This window comes from Takifugu rubripes, chromosome 4, assembly GCF_901000725.2.
Source record: "Takifugu rubripes chromosome 4, fTakRub1.2, whole genome shotgun sequence".
NCBI classification, from domain to species: Eukaryota; Metazoa; Chordata; class Actinopteri; order Tetraodontiformes; family Tetraodontidae; genus Takifugu; species Takifugu rubripes.
Genome location: NC_042288.1, coordinates 12528121 through 12543561, shown reverse-complemented (window position 1 = coordinate 12543561; position 15441 = coordinate 12528121). Strand labels below are relative to the sequence as shown.

At 42.2% G+C, this 15441-nt stretch overlaps 1 protein-coding gene across 1 annotated transcript; it reads left to right on the top strand.

Moving 5' to 3' along the window:
- Positions 1–4814: 4814 nt before the first annotated feature.
- Positions 4815–15000, top strand: sfrp5 (secreted frizzled-related protein 5). The gene is made up of 3 exons (XM_003964114.3): positions 4815–5859; positions 10777–10854; positions 13410–15000. Exons 1-3 carry the CDS (start codon positions 5301–5303, stop codon positions 13736–13738), a joined length of 966 nt encoding a protein of 321 aa, XP_003964163.1. The 5' UTR covers positions 4815–5300; the 3' UTR covers positions 13739–15000.
- The last annotated feature ends 441 nt before the right edge of the window (positions 15001–15441 follow it).

Genomic DNA, 15441 nt, shown 5'->3' with positions numbered 1-15441 from the left:
CGAATGACTTATTTTAAAGATCCCTTATGCCCTTCTTGGGATACAGGAGACTCGACACTGAAGCAAAAAAAGGCAGCTTATGAAAGAGTTCTTTGACTTCCCATAACCCCAGTGAGTGGGGATTCTGTTTTAAAACAATGGCGCCTAGAGGCATAAAATGTCAGGACTGTTCCTCCTAAAGTGTTATCATGTCATCGATCACGGAGATACAGGAAAATCCTTCCCAGTTTGTTTTAAACTCCTATCTCTGTATTTCTCAAGGGAGGTGGGGTCTGATCCTTAACTGATAATGACGGCCATTACAGAGACGAGCGGTGAAAAAAAAAAGAGAGATCAAGAGATAACGCTGAGAGGAAAATGGGTTTGAGCTGTCATTGGTGGCATTTTTCAGATTTCACGCTGACAGATGTGTGGATACGCTCGTCTGAAGACGGAGTAACGGTAACGCGACTTGCCAAACATCCTGAGCTCATAAATCACAGCACATCTCACAGATACAGTGCAAATACACGGTGAGCAATGTCACCAGAGAGCGTGTTGAGTCCTGGGCTACACATGTGCTGCAAGGCTTTGATTAGATGTGCAAATCTGACACTGAAGGAGAGTTGGAGAGCTGCAATGTTGCAAAGAAAGTCATTATTATACCTCCAAAAGCATGTAAGTGCGTCTGCATGTCTGTTAGAAATGGCCATGGTTTCCTAGTGAAATTGGAAAATAAAAAGGAAAACTGTTTACTTTCACGCACACTGGCTGTATGATCACACCTAGTGAGGGAATTAGAGAGGCATTAGCCTCAACCAGCTCTGATAAAACAGTTTACACAGTTTAGCTCATGTGCTGTGAAGTGGAGCCGATGTCTCTGAATGCCCATGAATCAAGACTTTGTTTACACTACGCATGATGCTGCTCTATAAATGCTGTCCTAAATGTTCTCCAAGGAAAACCAAAAATCATATAAAACACAAATTGGTTAAATTCACTGTCAGGCTATTTTGTTTTGGTTTTAATTGTCACTTTTAGGTGATTCCTACCTATTTTCCAGAAAATCATGATCAAGTGGCAGAACTTCAGGAAAAAGCTTCATCCAGCTCCCGATAGCATTAGGAAAGATCATCCAATAAGATTGTTCTTAACATCTTTTTTGGTTCAATGATTCTTGTGGTAATTTCTCCATTTTTTCACCCAACCAACCTTTCTGTTCCCATCATCTGTTACTATCATGTCTCTTCTGACTTCTCCTGGTCATTCTCATATCTGCTCACACATCAGATCAGGGTTTGTGGATCAAAAGGTGTAGGCACGCCGTGTACTGCAGTTGGAGGGGTGTTGCATTTTTTCCATATTAGTTGTATTGAACTAAATATACAAGCAAACACATGCGTACACACTCACATACCAACGTGTGATTTCTCACATTGCAGCAGGAAATTTTACCCAAAACGCTGACGACAGCTGTCAGGTCGGAGGAACAACAGGCCTCTCGAGGTGTGTTGCTGTGTGCCAGTATAGAATATGAGATTCAGAGGTCCCATATTCTCTCATTCTCTCTGCGGTTCTCACACGCTCGCACATGCACGCTCGCTGAAAAAGCCCTGTGTCCCAATTTCAGTGTTCTTTTCTCCTCTCTGTCGCATTACATCGGGTTCCATGACGGTGATCTGGTCAAAGCACCTTTACAAAGACTGGAGCCAGTGGTAATGATTTAAGTTGGGAGTGATGTGCGTTTGTGCACGCCCGTGTGTGTGGGTGAGTGCGTGTGTTTGAGTATTCGTGTCACCGTGAATGTACCTTCTGACCTCATGTGTTAGCTCTGACGTCTAAAAAGCAGAAGCACCAGGAGCTGGAACTGGATTACAGATGGAAAGTAAACAGAGAGAAAAAATTTTGGTTGATAGTGAATCTGTGCAGTGTGCCAAGCCTACAGACTTGTCAGCATTTCCCTATGGGTGCAACACTATGTGACTGTGTGGTGCTAAAGTCTTCCAACATAATTTCATCACATTTCAGCATCTATGTGTTATAGTCCCCCCCCCCCCTCCCAAGGAAGTGACTTCTCTTGGGGCAGAAACCATTCAGACCATTCAGGGCTGAAATTTCCTGATGTCACTCAAGCTGCCAGGTTTCTGCCCTCTGTGACTTTTGCTGCTGTTGTATTTGGGTTTGACTGTGACCTGACTGACCCTCTGACTGAAAGAGAGGAGACCCATGTTGTTGACCGTTGTGATTGTGTGGGAACAGCAGTCTAAGCAGAGATGCCCAGATTCCTTTACCCTAAAGATTCCCTCTTGTTCTTCCAGGAGTATTCCGAGGTGCTCTAGGGCCAGCTGAGAGACATAGTCTCTTCTGTTTTTCCCGAGTCTTTGATGAGGCTCAATCCCAGTGGGACATGCCTCAAACACCTCCCTAGGGAGGTGTACAGGGGGCATTTGAAACAGGTGCCCAAGCCACCTCTGCTCACTCCTCTTGCTGCAAAGGAACAAAGGCTGTACTCCAAACTCCTCCCAAGTGACTAAACCTCTCACCCTATCCCTAGGGTACCGCATATCCACCCTGCCGAGGAAACTCATTTTGGCGACTTGTATCTGCATTCTTGTACGTCTGGTCACTCCCCAAAGTTCATGACCGCTGAGAATAGGAGCATAGACTGACCAGTAAATTGAGATTGTTGCCTTTTGAGTCAGCACAATGGTCTGATACACCGACCACATAACTGCAGGGGCTGCACCAATCTGCCTGTCAATCTAATGCTCCACCTTTCCCCCAGTCTTGAACAAGACCCGGAGATACTCTTCCACTTGAAGCAGGACCTTTCTATCAGGCCACCCTTTTCCGGTTGAGAACTATGGCCTCGGATTTGCAGGTGCTGAGTCTCATCCCAGCCACATCACACTAAGCTGCAAATCACCCCGGTACATGCTGAAGGCATTGGCTTGATGAAGCCAACAGGACAGCATCATCTGCAAAAAGCAGAGATTAAATCATATTGTTCCCACACTAGACTCCAGTTGGCCCCTGGCTATGCCTAGAAATTCTGTCCATAAAAATTATAAAAAGAACCTTTGACAAAGGACAGCCTTGCCAGAGTCCAACATGCACCAGAAACAGGTCTGACTTACTGCTTTCAATGTGACCCAGCTCCTGCTCTGGTCCTACAGAGACCAAACAGACCCGAGCAGTGGGCCCATGCACTCGTTACAGTTACGAGAGTGTGGTAATGGAGACATTGTGTTTTGATGTTGTGTTTTGACAGTTCTCAAAGCTAATATCTATTGTTGCTAAGGTTGGGAACTGTGGTCGGGGGTGCGGCCATACTGCAGGCGAAAGTCTTTCACAACGACAATAATGCCTCTTCATCACCATGATTGATGCATATTCTTGTCATGCAATGTAGTTGCAAAACATTAAAGTATTTTTCTCTTTCTTGAGACAAAGTTATAAATTTCAGTGTTGGTGGTGCAAGGCTGTTTTTACACTGATGTAATGAGAATATTTTATGTACTTTCTAGAGTTTCTTTGATATGTAAAGCGTGTGGTTTGGATCGAAATCGTGCTTGGAGGATATATCCAAGCAGTTTGCCACCTCATCCACTGAAGCCTTCCCTTCTTTTTTAGCACCACATCTTCCAAACACACACGCAAACACACACAATTGCTGAAACGCTCCTTTCAATCCATGCTAAACCTTGAGACCCAACAATACAGACTGAACCTAATCTTAAAGCCCTTAGCCAATCACAGGGCTCAAAACTGAAGAGTGGAATTGATTGGCTGGTGGCCACAGGGGCCAGAAAGGGGAAAGAGAACAAGAGGAGACAACCATTGTTGATTGATTACCATGAAAGACACTTTTGTTACCAACTTGAAGGCAGAGTACTGTGCCTGTATCAAGAGGAAATGCTAGCTTTCTCAAAATAGGTCACCGCTACAACAACCAGCAGTCGTGACCAAACAATAAGGGGGTGATTTGTGCACAACTGCACCACCCAGAGTGGGTAAAGTCCACCGATTATTAGTTAATATTGATTATCTGTGGTTCAAAGGTGAGGAGGGATTGTTTCTATCTTCAAAGACCAAACTCTTGATATTTGAAACCAGAGAAGTGGACAGAGTGAACAGAGAAGTTGAATTGTGGTCAATAAAATCAAAACTGCGTTCAGCAATCGACCACCCTTTCACATCAAACAGTAGGAACATTTCTCCAGGAGGTGGTTCAGCTAACTTGTTCTGTTGGCAACTTTTTCACTCCAGGAATAATTCCTCTGCAGCATTTGCACACTTCAGGAAGTCAACAGTTTGGCAACAATGAACTCGGTTCCGTTCATGAGTAAGAATAATAAGATGGTCCACTTACTCACAGTCACCTGTCTTTGACAGCAATGATGTTAGAAAGGTTTTAAAACCTCATTTGGGCTTTAACAAAGGTTCTGACAATATCCCTGTATTATCCTGCAGTTTTACGTTGATGGATGATTCATGTGCAGGAACCTTGTAACAACCATGATAATTGAAGGAGGACAAGAGTGTAAAACGTTCTATGAACACTAGACAAGGAAATTTGCATGCGTAATTTTGTGTTTGCTGATGTAATTCCATTAAAACGATGTAGAGAATCATAAAATGCAGCCGCAGGGACTTGCCTCACTTTGCTCCTCTTTCTCTCTCTATTTTAAAAGGAGGGGTGGATCTCAGAGGTAGAGGAGTGTCCCAGAGGCTGGTGGGAGCCTCCCCCAGGATTGTGATTGGCTGAAGTTATTGTGAGTGAGTGCATTGGAGGCCAGTGGGAAGGTGAGTGGTCTGAGCGCTTGCTAGGGGGCAGGCAGCCACAGAGCGCAGCAGCAGCACCTCTTAAAAGCCTGAGGTACTTCTCATTACAGCTGCAGACTGACAGACAGACATCCAGGCAGGGTCGGAGACAGTGTTGAGAGAGAGGAAGACATGGGAGCAGAGTAACAGAGTGTGAATAGGGAGAGAACGTCAGTGCGCACCTTTTCTTGGCAGCTGCATTCCCTCTCCACTACCTGAGGCTCACACACACACACACGCATACAGAGGCAAACAAACACACAAACACACACATACGTGACTGAAGGAGGCTTACAGAGCTGACTCTCCAGAAAAGCAGGGAATTAAGGACTTTTGTTTTAAAGCCATTGCGTCTATACTCAGGACACAATAAGGATTACAGCTTCTCCACCACAGCCTGTTTGCTCCTCTCTCCACTCAACTTTTAGTTTTGACAGAGTCACTTTGGAGACTTTGGATACGACCTTCTTGAATTGCTGGTTCGAGTTCCGAGAGACATGGCGCATGGACAAAAGAGCCCCCACTGGGCATTAAGCCAGGGCTCTTTCAGCTTGGCACCAGGCCTGTCAGTCTTCTCCCTCCTCCTTCTCCTCATCACCGTCTCGGCTGCGGACGAGTATGACTACTATAGCTGGCAGTCCGACAACTTCCCCAATGGCCGCTTCTACACCAAGCAGCCCCAGTGTGTGGACATACCCGTGGACCTGCGCCTTTGCCACAATGTAGGCTACAAGAAGATGAGGCTGCCCAACCTTCTGGACCACGAGACCATGGCAGAAGTCAAGCAGCAAGCTGGCAGTTGGGTACCCCTCCTGGCCAAACGTTGTCACGCTGATACCCAGGTCTTCCTGTGTTCGCTGTTTGCGCCCGTGTGCCTGGACAGGCCCATTTATCCCTGCCGCTCACTGTGCGAGGCCGTGAGGGACAGCTGCGCTCCAGTGATGGAAACCTACGGCTTTCCCTGGCCAGAGATGCTAACCTGTGATAAGTTCCCCATTGATAATGACCTCTGCATCCCTATGCAGTTCACTGCCAACCATGCAACCCAGCCACCAGGTAGGCCATCAAACTTCTCTTAGACTCACGATCTGCACATTTTCAGTTCTTAGGCTAGATAAAAATTTAGAATAAGAAAATGTATTTATATAACAAATCCACTTAAATGATCAAATTTATTTTTATTTATAATGTTAATAAATATTGAAGAGTCAATTTGAGTGTTTTTTCTTGAACTTTTCTTGAAAAAACCATTAGCTATCACAAAAAAACCTTTCCAGTATATAAGGCAGGTGTTACTCATTCAAAAGTAAGTTGTTTGTGGCTGTTTTTTTATTCCATTTTTTTTGTTTAGTTGTGTCACATTTCAAATTGCATCTTCATTGGTCTACAAAGATACAACTCTTAATTAAAGAACTCAATAAAAGGGCTGCATATTTAGAGTCACAGGTCAATAAATTTAGAGATGGCTCTTACAGATCCTCAACACTCGGTGATGAAAATTTTAATTTTAATTGAGAGAATATTCAGACGGGTCAATGAGAGACAGAGTGAAGAAGCTACAGGCAATGGAGGTGTGGAGTGAGTAAGCTTGGTCTTCTGAAGCCTCAGGGGCAGACACACGGGAGAGACTGAGAGACTCCAGTGACCAGATTGTGCTCTCAGTTAAGATTAATGGGCCACTACACCAAACACATCTCAAATGCAGACGTGAAACATGCACATGCAGACAGACACAGATTTTTATCCAGACAATCATGTTAATTAATCAATGATAAATAGATGTGGTTTGATCTAAAGTGAAAGGCATGTGACCCACTCGTCTGCAAAGGGGAAAGACCAGCACATTGGGGTTTCTTTCATTGCTTTTCATATGTGAAAGTTAATTCAGTGGAGAAGAATCCTTGAATTAGAGGACAAGTGGAAGCTAAACGCAGAGGAACAGGGCGTGTGTGTGTGGGCCAGTGTGTGTGGCTCAGTGTGCACTTACGGCTTGAACAGCTCTTTGACAAAAGCGGGCGCTCTTGAGAGGGGAAGAGAGGGAGTCAATAAGAGACTTTAACAGGGACAGTCCCCGCTATGTCCCAGAATGTCGGGCCTTTTGTTAGCTCTGGCTGCCCAGCAGGCCAATTAGTTAGACAACCAATTAGCCAGCCCTCTGCTAATTAGTGGACATGATGGGACAAGAGAGGAAGGCAGAGAATGAAACAGCTAAAATCTGATTGTCCCTGAGAGAAGCAAAAGGAGAGAGAAGTGGGAAAGAGGCACGCAGAGCACAGAAAAAGGAGAAAAGCAGCTTCCTGTGGAATAAAAATGTTGTGTTCTTTTTAGTAAAGACTGAAAAAAATGCCCTTGTACTTATTGTCATAGTCAACTCCCTTCTTAACAAAACAATTGTTGATTTCTTATTTGTGTATCTGGAAAAATCTATTCCCAGGACAGAAGGAATTCCGTACTGTGGACATACTGTGTGAATCTTTATAAAATTACGAAAAAAAAACATATTTCAATCGTCCTGTCATTGTCAAGTTTCTCAACATTCAGGATTTATGGGTGTGAATAGTTACATTTCTAAAAAATTACTTTGTGAATTCATGTCATGCTGACTAACTCTATTCAGGAGAAAAAAAAAGATGTTCTGTTTTTATAGGCCCGGTACCAACTCTTTGACATTTTGGCTTTATAGTGTCATAACTCATTCTTTCAAATGCTCCACGAGGAAGAGGTGGCTTCTTGTCATCTCCTGAATGCAGCAACTGTTCTATGATAATGATCCAAGGCAGCCACAGTAGGTCGTGGACAGTGCCAATCACATTGTAATTCTAGTGGAAAATGGCTGCAGACTCTTAATTTCTTAAAACGAACATAAATAATAATAAATAAAAGGTTCAAACAATGAAAGATATGTATTTAACATTAGATGTCTTAAACCATTTAGTTGAGATTCAGGAATTCTAATGTTCTCATTGGTTTTCCTAAAGCCAACACATGCAGAAGGAGAGAGAACGATAAATGATAAGGGAAATGAATTTTAGCCAAGCACAGTGAGCTTTCAGAAAACCCGGTGTCAAAGACACAGAAGATCCTTTTCTCACATGAGGTTTGTGGTCATATAGATTTAGTTTTACTTTCTCTCCCATATGGGTTACCATTGCAATCTCTAGCTTTTGTGTATGTAAATTATATATATTTTTATGTTGTTTACTTGTGTGGGACTTTTATGTGATTATCTGGAATACACATCCATTCACATCGCACCATCAGACTCAATCTGACAGGAAGAACAAAGCTAATCAGGCTAATCAAATTTAATGATGCTGTTGGCTAATCAACAGGCATGTCGAGCACACGGCAGGTGGGATTCTTCGCTTAAGTGCCTGTTGCTACTTAAATCTTCAAGATGTTAAAAACATTGAAATTACAGGGTGTCAAAGATATTTTCTGTCTTCGCTGCACTCACTGATGCGGCCAGTGTAAGTTACACCATGCTAGATGAGACAGGCAGCAGCACAATGGGAGCTACTCATATGGATCTGGCTGCGGTATGAAAGTGAAAATCTGATCCAGTGCTCCAGGCACGAAAGACTGCCTTGGACTTGCGAGGATCTATTTTCACGTCTGTATAAAGTTCTCTTAAATGCAACAAGTGTGCTGCCGGCCCCGGAGTCGGCCCTAAGGGTTGCATTTATGTCCTCTTTTCCACTACATTCTGTGTTGAAACACTGATAAGAATTTGGAAATCAAGGTTATTGGGGTTATGAGGGGGTTAGAAGAGGAAACAGGTCATTACATACAGCAAAACATACAGCAAAATGTGGACAAAGAGATCTTTACAGCTATAACCAAGTGAAGTAGTGCAGTAAAGTTACTGGCCTCTTGCCCCATGCCATTCCCACTTTGGTGCGCTGTTTGAAGATTAACAGCAGGCCTCTTCAATAGACCACCTCCCTGCATGCCCGGCTTCCAACATTTCTTTTCCCTTCCAGCTTATTTGTTCTCAGTAACAGCTTTAAGAGACAATATCTGTCACTGTGATTGGGACCATTAATGTTTTCATGGCCAGAAAATGATGAAGAGCAGCACACAGCGACACTAAAGCAACATTATTCTCACACTTTAATTGCACGGCACGGTGTGTAATTCTTCAACGGATTTAAAATAAATGAAAAACATTCTACTGACATAATGTCAAAATATTTGCTGGGGAGGAAAGTGCACATGGAAAATACAAGTCCAAACCATGCAGCAGTGGTTGCAGGAGGAAACTGACAGCCATTCCTTTGACAGAGATGGGCCTCTGATGAGCATTTAATTGATTCGTCAGCAGCAACTAAACGTCGGTTTTGTGTCCAAGCTCAACTAAGTTAAATAGGGAGACCATTTTCTCCTGACACATGCTCTGGCACCCGTACAACTGGGGCTCCTGCCAACATACCACCCCTGCAAACCCAGAATGTAATGTGGACTCTGAATGAGACATAACAGCTTCAAGGGAATCATTCAAAATAGACAAATGTGGGGTTTTGGCATCTCTCGATGTGTGTGTGTGTGTGTGTGTGTGTGTTCTTTTTTCATCCAGTCTTCATGTCAGCACCAGACAATTAGAGCCCTGACCCCCTGTAGGCCTCGCTGGTCTTCGGCCTGTGAAAGCATGGGAACCGTCAGAGGGTGAAAAAAAACCTGGCAGCTACTCCACAAGAACATGGTTCAGCTCCCTCCGACACACACATGTGAGCATAAGCGTACTCACTCGGTGGCGGTTAAGGGGTTCACCTCCCCACAGCCTACCCAGTGAAGCATGCCGAACTCTGACCCCTCTCATTATCTGCCCAGACGCTGAGGTTTGGGCTGGGGTGATAACCTCTGAACCCTGACTTTTAACCCAGAGGTCTGGGCTGGACCATGCTAGGATAATCCTGCCTGGATTTTAACAAGTAAGACACAGGGAAAAGCAAAGAGAGCAAGCTTTCCGGATGAGACAATATTTTGGATATGTTCCTGGAGATGAAAATGTACTGAAAATATACCCAGGAGAAGCTGCTTATGATGCCTCTGTGCTGTGTATGTAGTCCAGCTGGTCCAGTGGCCTGACCCTTCCTAATTTTGCACTTCTGGAGGCCTTCTTTTGTATGTGGCTGAACTTATAAAGTCCAGAATTACAGCCTGTGCCTCTGGAATTACATGGAGTTTATCCAACAATTCTGCAGTAATAAAGTTTATAGTGAAGAGTCCTTGAAGAAAATTGAAAGGGACTTGTGAAGCATGCTACTGAGAAATAAAGACAAGCCTTTTATGAGCAGCACTGGTGATGAAAACATCATGACCATCCTTTTTATCATTCAGTCCATTGTGGTAAACAAAAAGTGGGACAACAAACCAATTAGCAAGGCATCATGCCAAGCATGTACGTGCAATTAATCATCACAGTCAGTAATCCTAAAGGACAGTGAGGCCAAACATGCTTTAGAGCAAAGCAGGCATGACCATAAATTGCAAGTTTAAAATAAACGTAACTTGTTGCTTTGGTTTCCCTGAGCCGTTTCACAATGTGTGACTTGCCGTGTGCTCTAAGTGCTGCCTGTGTGAAGGCACTGAATCACTTTTCACCATGTTCAGCTGCGGTGGCTGCAGCGTTTACCTTTCTGCATCGCACAGACCGAGCCTGCACCAGCAAAATATACAAGAGCCAGAATAAAAACATGTTGTACTGTGTGACTGCGGGGCAAACATCACTCAATCAGCTGGACTGAGTATTCACAGTACAGCAAACCGGCCCTGACAACACTCCCAGAGCTGCAGAGCAGAGCAGCTATAGAGCTTCACAGTTTATATGTAGTTTCTGCACCATGACGCTGCACACACATCAGCAGGTAGATGGCAGTTAATCTGATATGTAATGGCAATTACAACGCATTCGATCAGTTGTTGGATCGTAACCTTTTAAAATACTGTAATGAATTTGTTCTGTCTCCTCAGTGCCAAAGGTTTGTCCTCCATGTGATAATGAGCTGAAAGCAGACAACATCATGGAGCACTACTGTGCCAGTGACTTTGGTGAGTACCAGCAGTCTAAAAGACTGGCTCTCGTAAGCAGAGCTACTATTGCCTTTTTTGGGTGCAGGTAACAAGATCGGTTGCTATGCCTGTTTTTAATCTTGAAACATGAAGTGTTTGAAAACCCTGAAGTAGGTGAGGGTTTTATTTTGAGCGGTAAAGTAGACTGGCATGGGCTTCAAGTAGGTTATTTTCTTTATCCTATAATGATGTTTTAGAGTGATAAAGAATGGGAAAAAATGTTTGGCTTTAACTGTCTTCACTTGAAATGATGAGAAAGGATAAACTTTACAGGAATTTGATGATTAGTTAAAATGAAGGTTGGACATTTGTGAGAAAAAAAGTGATTTCTGATTATTAAACCCGTAAATTGAAACAAATTGTGGTAATATATTTAATAAACTTAAAATACCCCAACAAGTTTAATATAAGGTATTTCCTAAGTCTACACAGTTTTCTTCTTTTTTTTGTTAAATTCAGCCTAAATTTGAATTTACTCCCCAAGCATATAAATGGTAAAATCAAGTAAACATATCACAATTAAATTTTTTTATAAGGTTAAAGAAGTTTAATAAAACACAAACATCAAAATGCTGATAACATTATTTCTTAATTAGTCGATTTAAGAAAACATTTGTTTGCATGCATTTGTGCACTCATGTTGCAGCAAAGAAATGAGCTAAATTAATATTTAATAATTTACCATCATTTAATAACATAATCACAGGATTTTTTAAGAATCCTCTGACGAAGTGTTGCTTTGGTACAGAAAATCACACAAACACATTTGTTCTTTTATTGTGATGATTTTGAGGAACGATGCATTTTCTAGCCCTTACTCAAAACCATAACCCCATTCTAACACTAACCGTAAAACTGAGTCTTAACTCTCAAACAACCCTTTGAGGGACAGGGACCAGCTAAAATGTCCTCACTTTCCAACAAAGTCCTCACTTTGCAGAGTAAATTTGTATTCCTGTCCCCACTACATAACATAGACAAGAACACACACACATACGGGTTTCCTTTAGTTATTGATGATTGTGATTGGACAAGGCATGATGATGAGTAAAAAAAGTTGAGATAACCATGATGAATGGATTTGGAGACCAGTGCAACAATGACTCCATCACATCGCAGGCGTCCAAGCGCAGTTGCTTGCTCAAAGAAAAACCTGGTTGTTCTCAGCATTGATGGATAACTCCTCTATTTTCTGTAGATGATGAAAGATTAAAGGTGCAACTTCAGGATACTGGCCAGGCCGCACATTAGAAGGGAGGGCTCAAAGGGACACCGGGAAGGAAAATATGTAATCTTTCCATCTTCGGTGAACAATGAAGAACCATGAAGGCCCCCATTCTGACAAAAAAAATACACATACTCTAATAAAAACAATACATAAAAACATACACGGTGTCAGAAAGAGTAACAAGTGAGACTAAACATGGACAACAGGCATCTCAGTGAACATTCCTTCTTGTAGAACTTGATATCACTGAGCTTATGGTGTAAATGTGTGTACAAAGCGATGCTTGTGTAAGATAAGTTTATGCTGACAAGCAGTCAAGCTGTGAAATGGCCATCTTCCAACAGAGCTGACTGCAAAGATATTCTTCTCACCAAATCTCTGGCTGGCCTGTGATTAATTTCACCTGTCAAAATGATCATCCAGAGAATTCCTTTCTGCAATGTTTTGCAGGTAAATGTAACCACTTGCATGTACCAGTGCGGATGTATAAACAGCTCGACTGGAAACTCGAGTCTGTGCTTGATAAGCTGGAGTTTACGTTAACAGATCTAATGTGCAGGGCTTTCTTTGCTCCGTGTGGGAATTTGGCTCTGCGTTGGAATCATCTCTCAGCTTCCATTCAGTTCATATCCTAGAAGTACATACTGTGTTATGCTCCGATGGGGGACCCAGGAATGTCATTTTCATGCACAATTTTGTTGACATTTGCCTTGCAACCATGAAAAAAAAGGAAAAAACATGTCCCAGATGGACACAGAAAACTGTATCTTTATTTTTATTTCCTGCTCTCCACCTAATACATAGTAAACACACATTTATAGTGTTTACTTGGTCCTTATTGTTGTTGTCCTCCTTAAACACCACCACTGATTCCATTCCTGCACAGGAAAACTTAGACAGACTCACAACAATAGAGGTCACAGTGATCCTTGTAGGTGACCATGAGACTTAATCTCATCTGACGTCAATATACTTAAATTCCTCAATAGCCTAACCTAGTGGTGCATTTCATCATTACCACTGAAAATAAACAGTGTTTACATAAAATCCATGTTTTAGATCTGTAATAAACAACCTTCTATGAACTGGTCATAAATAAAAAAACCTGTCTCTTTTTTTTATGCTCCCTGCAAGATGCACCAACATCTAGTTATTCTACACTGCAGGGGAGGTAAAATGATGATACCCAGGAGGCGCATAAATCGCTGCTTCTTTAGCACAGAAAAAAGACCAGAAAGGAGGCATAAATATGTCTTTTATAGAGTGGAATAATGCAAACCAAATATATCTCTTTGTCCCCCGCCAGCCCTCAAGATGAAAATAAAAGAGGTAAAGAAGGAGAAGGGTGATCGGAAGCTGATCGCGGCACAGAAGAAGAAGAAGGTGCTGAAGCTGGGGGTGCTGAGGAAGAAAGACCTGAAGAAACTGACCTTGTACATCAAGAATGGGGCGAACTGCCCGTGTTCCCAGCTGGACAGCCTCGGGTCCAACTTTCTCATCATGGGCCGCAAAGTGGACCAGCAGCTGCTGCTGATGTCTATTCACAAGTGGGACAAGAAGAGCAAGGAGCTCAAGTTTGCCATCAAGTACATGAAGTCCCACCAGTGTCCCACCTATCACACCGTCTTCCAGTGACACTCCCCCTCACGGCTGCCTTCACCTGAACCCCGCCCCAGTTTAAAACCTGTTACTATTTTATAACAAATACTTGCAAAGATGGTCAAGCTTTTATATTTGCAGCTTTAAACGCGAATCAGGCAGGCCGGGTGGTGCTTATCTTAATTTTATTAGAATAAAATCAATAAAAGGGGGGATATTGCAGCCTGGCAAGAAATATTTAAAAACTCCCAAAGCATCCAGATGTTATTTCTCGTATTCCTTATTTTATTTGTCACAACAAACCAGATTCGCAAATATTTAATGGCTCGATCCAATTCTGTTTTACTCTTCTGATATCGTAAAAACCAATCAGTTATCATATTTTACTGCATCTTTAACGTGTAGATTGTAGTGTTAAGAAATGGGAGGATTTGAGAGAAACATCGTTTAACGTATCCTGTTTGCGAAGGTAAAATGGACAAGAGAGCGAAAGTTGAGTTTATTTTAGTGTAAAAAAACAACAGATACTTTGGCTGTGCTGAGGGCCAGTGTACACGTACACGGAGTTCCCAGGAACAACATCAAATCAGAAATATGTAAATGATCTGCTTTACTGTATATTGTATGACTTTATGATTTAGGAAAGTCAAAGAAGAAATCTGTGTCTGCTGGGGAAAGAAGTCAAGGATGGACAGATGCTTCCAGATGATGATGAAGCTGCCACCGACTGTCAACAGCACAGATGAGAAGAAGCGATGGACACTTGAATTCATTTTACTTATACGAGAGAGGAAAAGAGGTAGAAGGAAATGTGAGAAGAAACAGAAAGAAAGAAGAGAAAGAGACTCTTGACCGAACCCGCTGTAGTGGAGACTCGTCTGATACTTCCTTTGTTACTTCAAATGACTTTTTTTCCACTTTCCATTTTGAAAGCATCAATAAAAGTGATCTCGTATGAATACATCAGTCACACACGGCATCTAAGTCCACTCTCTCTGTAGTAGGTAAAAGTTTAACCTTGGCAACATTTTTCTAATCACATAACCTGTAAGTAGCTTTGTTACTGAAATGCTTCCTTGTTTTACAAAAAGAAAATGAATAAAACATATTTGAAAAATTATATACAATAACTGTTTGCCATGTGCCTTTTTAAAACACCATAAGGTCAATGCCACATCCATCCTTTTTCTCTTTTCTGTCATCGATTCAAGTTTATTTCTGATTTTGTCTCTGCTCCTATTTAGTAAAATTGAAAATTGTTTCATGTACCTTTACTAGATTAAAATGTTTAAACAAGATTTGAACTCTTTCTTTCCCCGAGGTTTGAGATAACAGTGAGCAGGTTTTTATATTTGTCTGCTTCTGTCACTATTTACCAGAAAATCTGCTCTTCCTCCTCCTCCTCTTCCTCTGTTCTCTCTTTCCTGCCCGCATGCTGTCAACTTTGGACCATTTAGTCCTGCATTCGTTCTGCACAGTAAATCCACATGATAACAGCCATCAAACAGGCCTCTTAAGGGAATTAGAAGAACCCTCTGATTGGACAGTAACACTTTATGGCGCAGAAAATCTCCATCGCTTCTTCTGAGACGCATCATCAGAAATTCTTTGTGACAACAACAGATAGTTTAATTATCAGTCGCAACTTTTGCTTCATATTCTTTACATACTTTGTAACCGTGGCGGTGAATCTTTGCTATAACTTCTTCCAAACGCAGGTTTGTCACTTCAGTATGTCT

Coding starts and splice junctions, on each gene's coding strand:
- sfrp5 (XM_003964114.3), top strand. CDS start 5,301: ATGGCGCATGGACAAAAGAGCCCCCACTGGGCATTAAGCCAGGGCTCT. Junction 5,860..10,776: donor CCATGCAACCCAGCCACCAG/GTAGGCCATCAA, acceptor CTGTCTCCTCAG/TGCCAAAGGTTTGTCCTCCA. Junction 10,855..13,409: donor CTACTGTGCCAGTGACTTTG/GTGAGTACCAGC, acceptor GTCCCCCGCCAG/CCCTCAAGATGAAAATAAAA.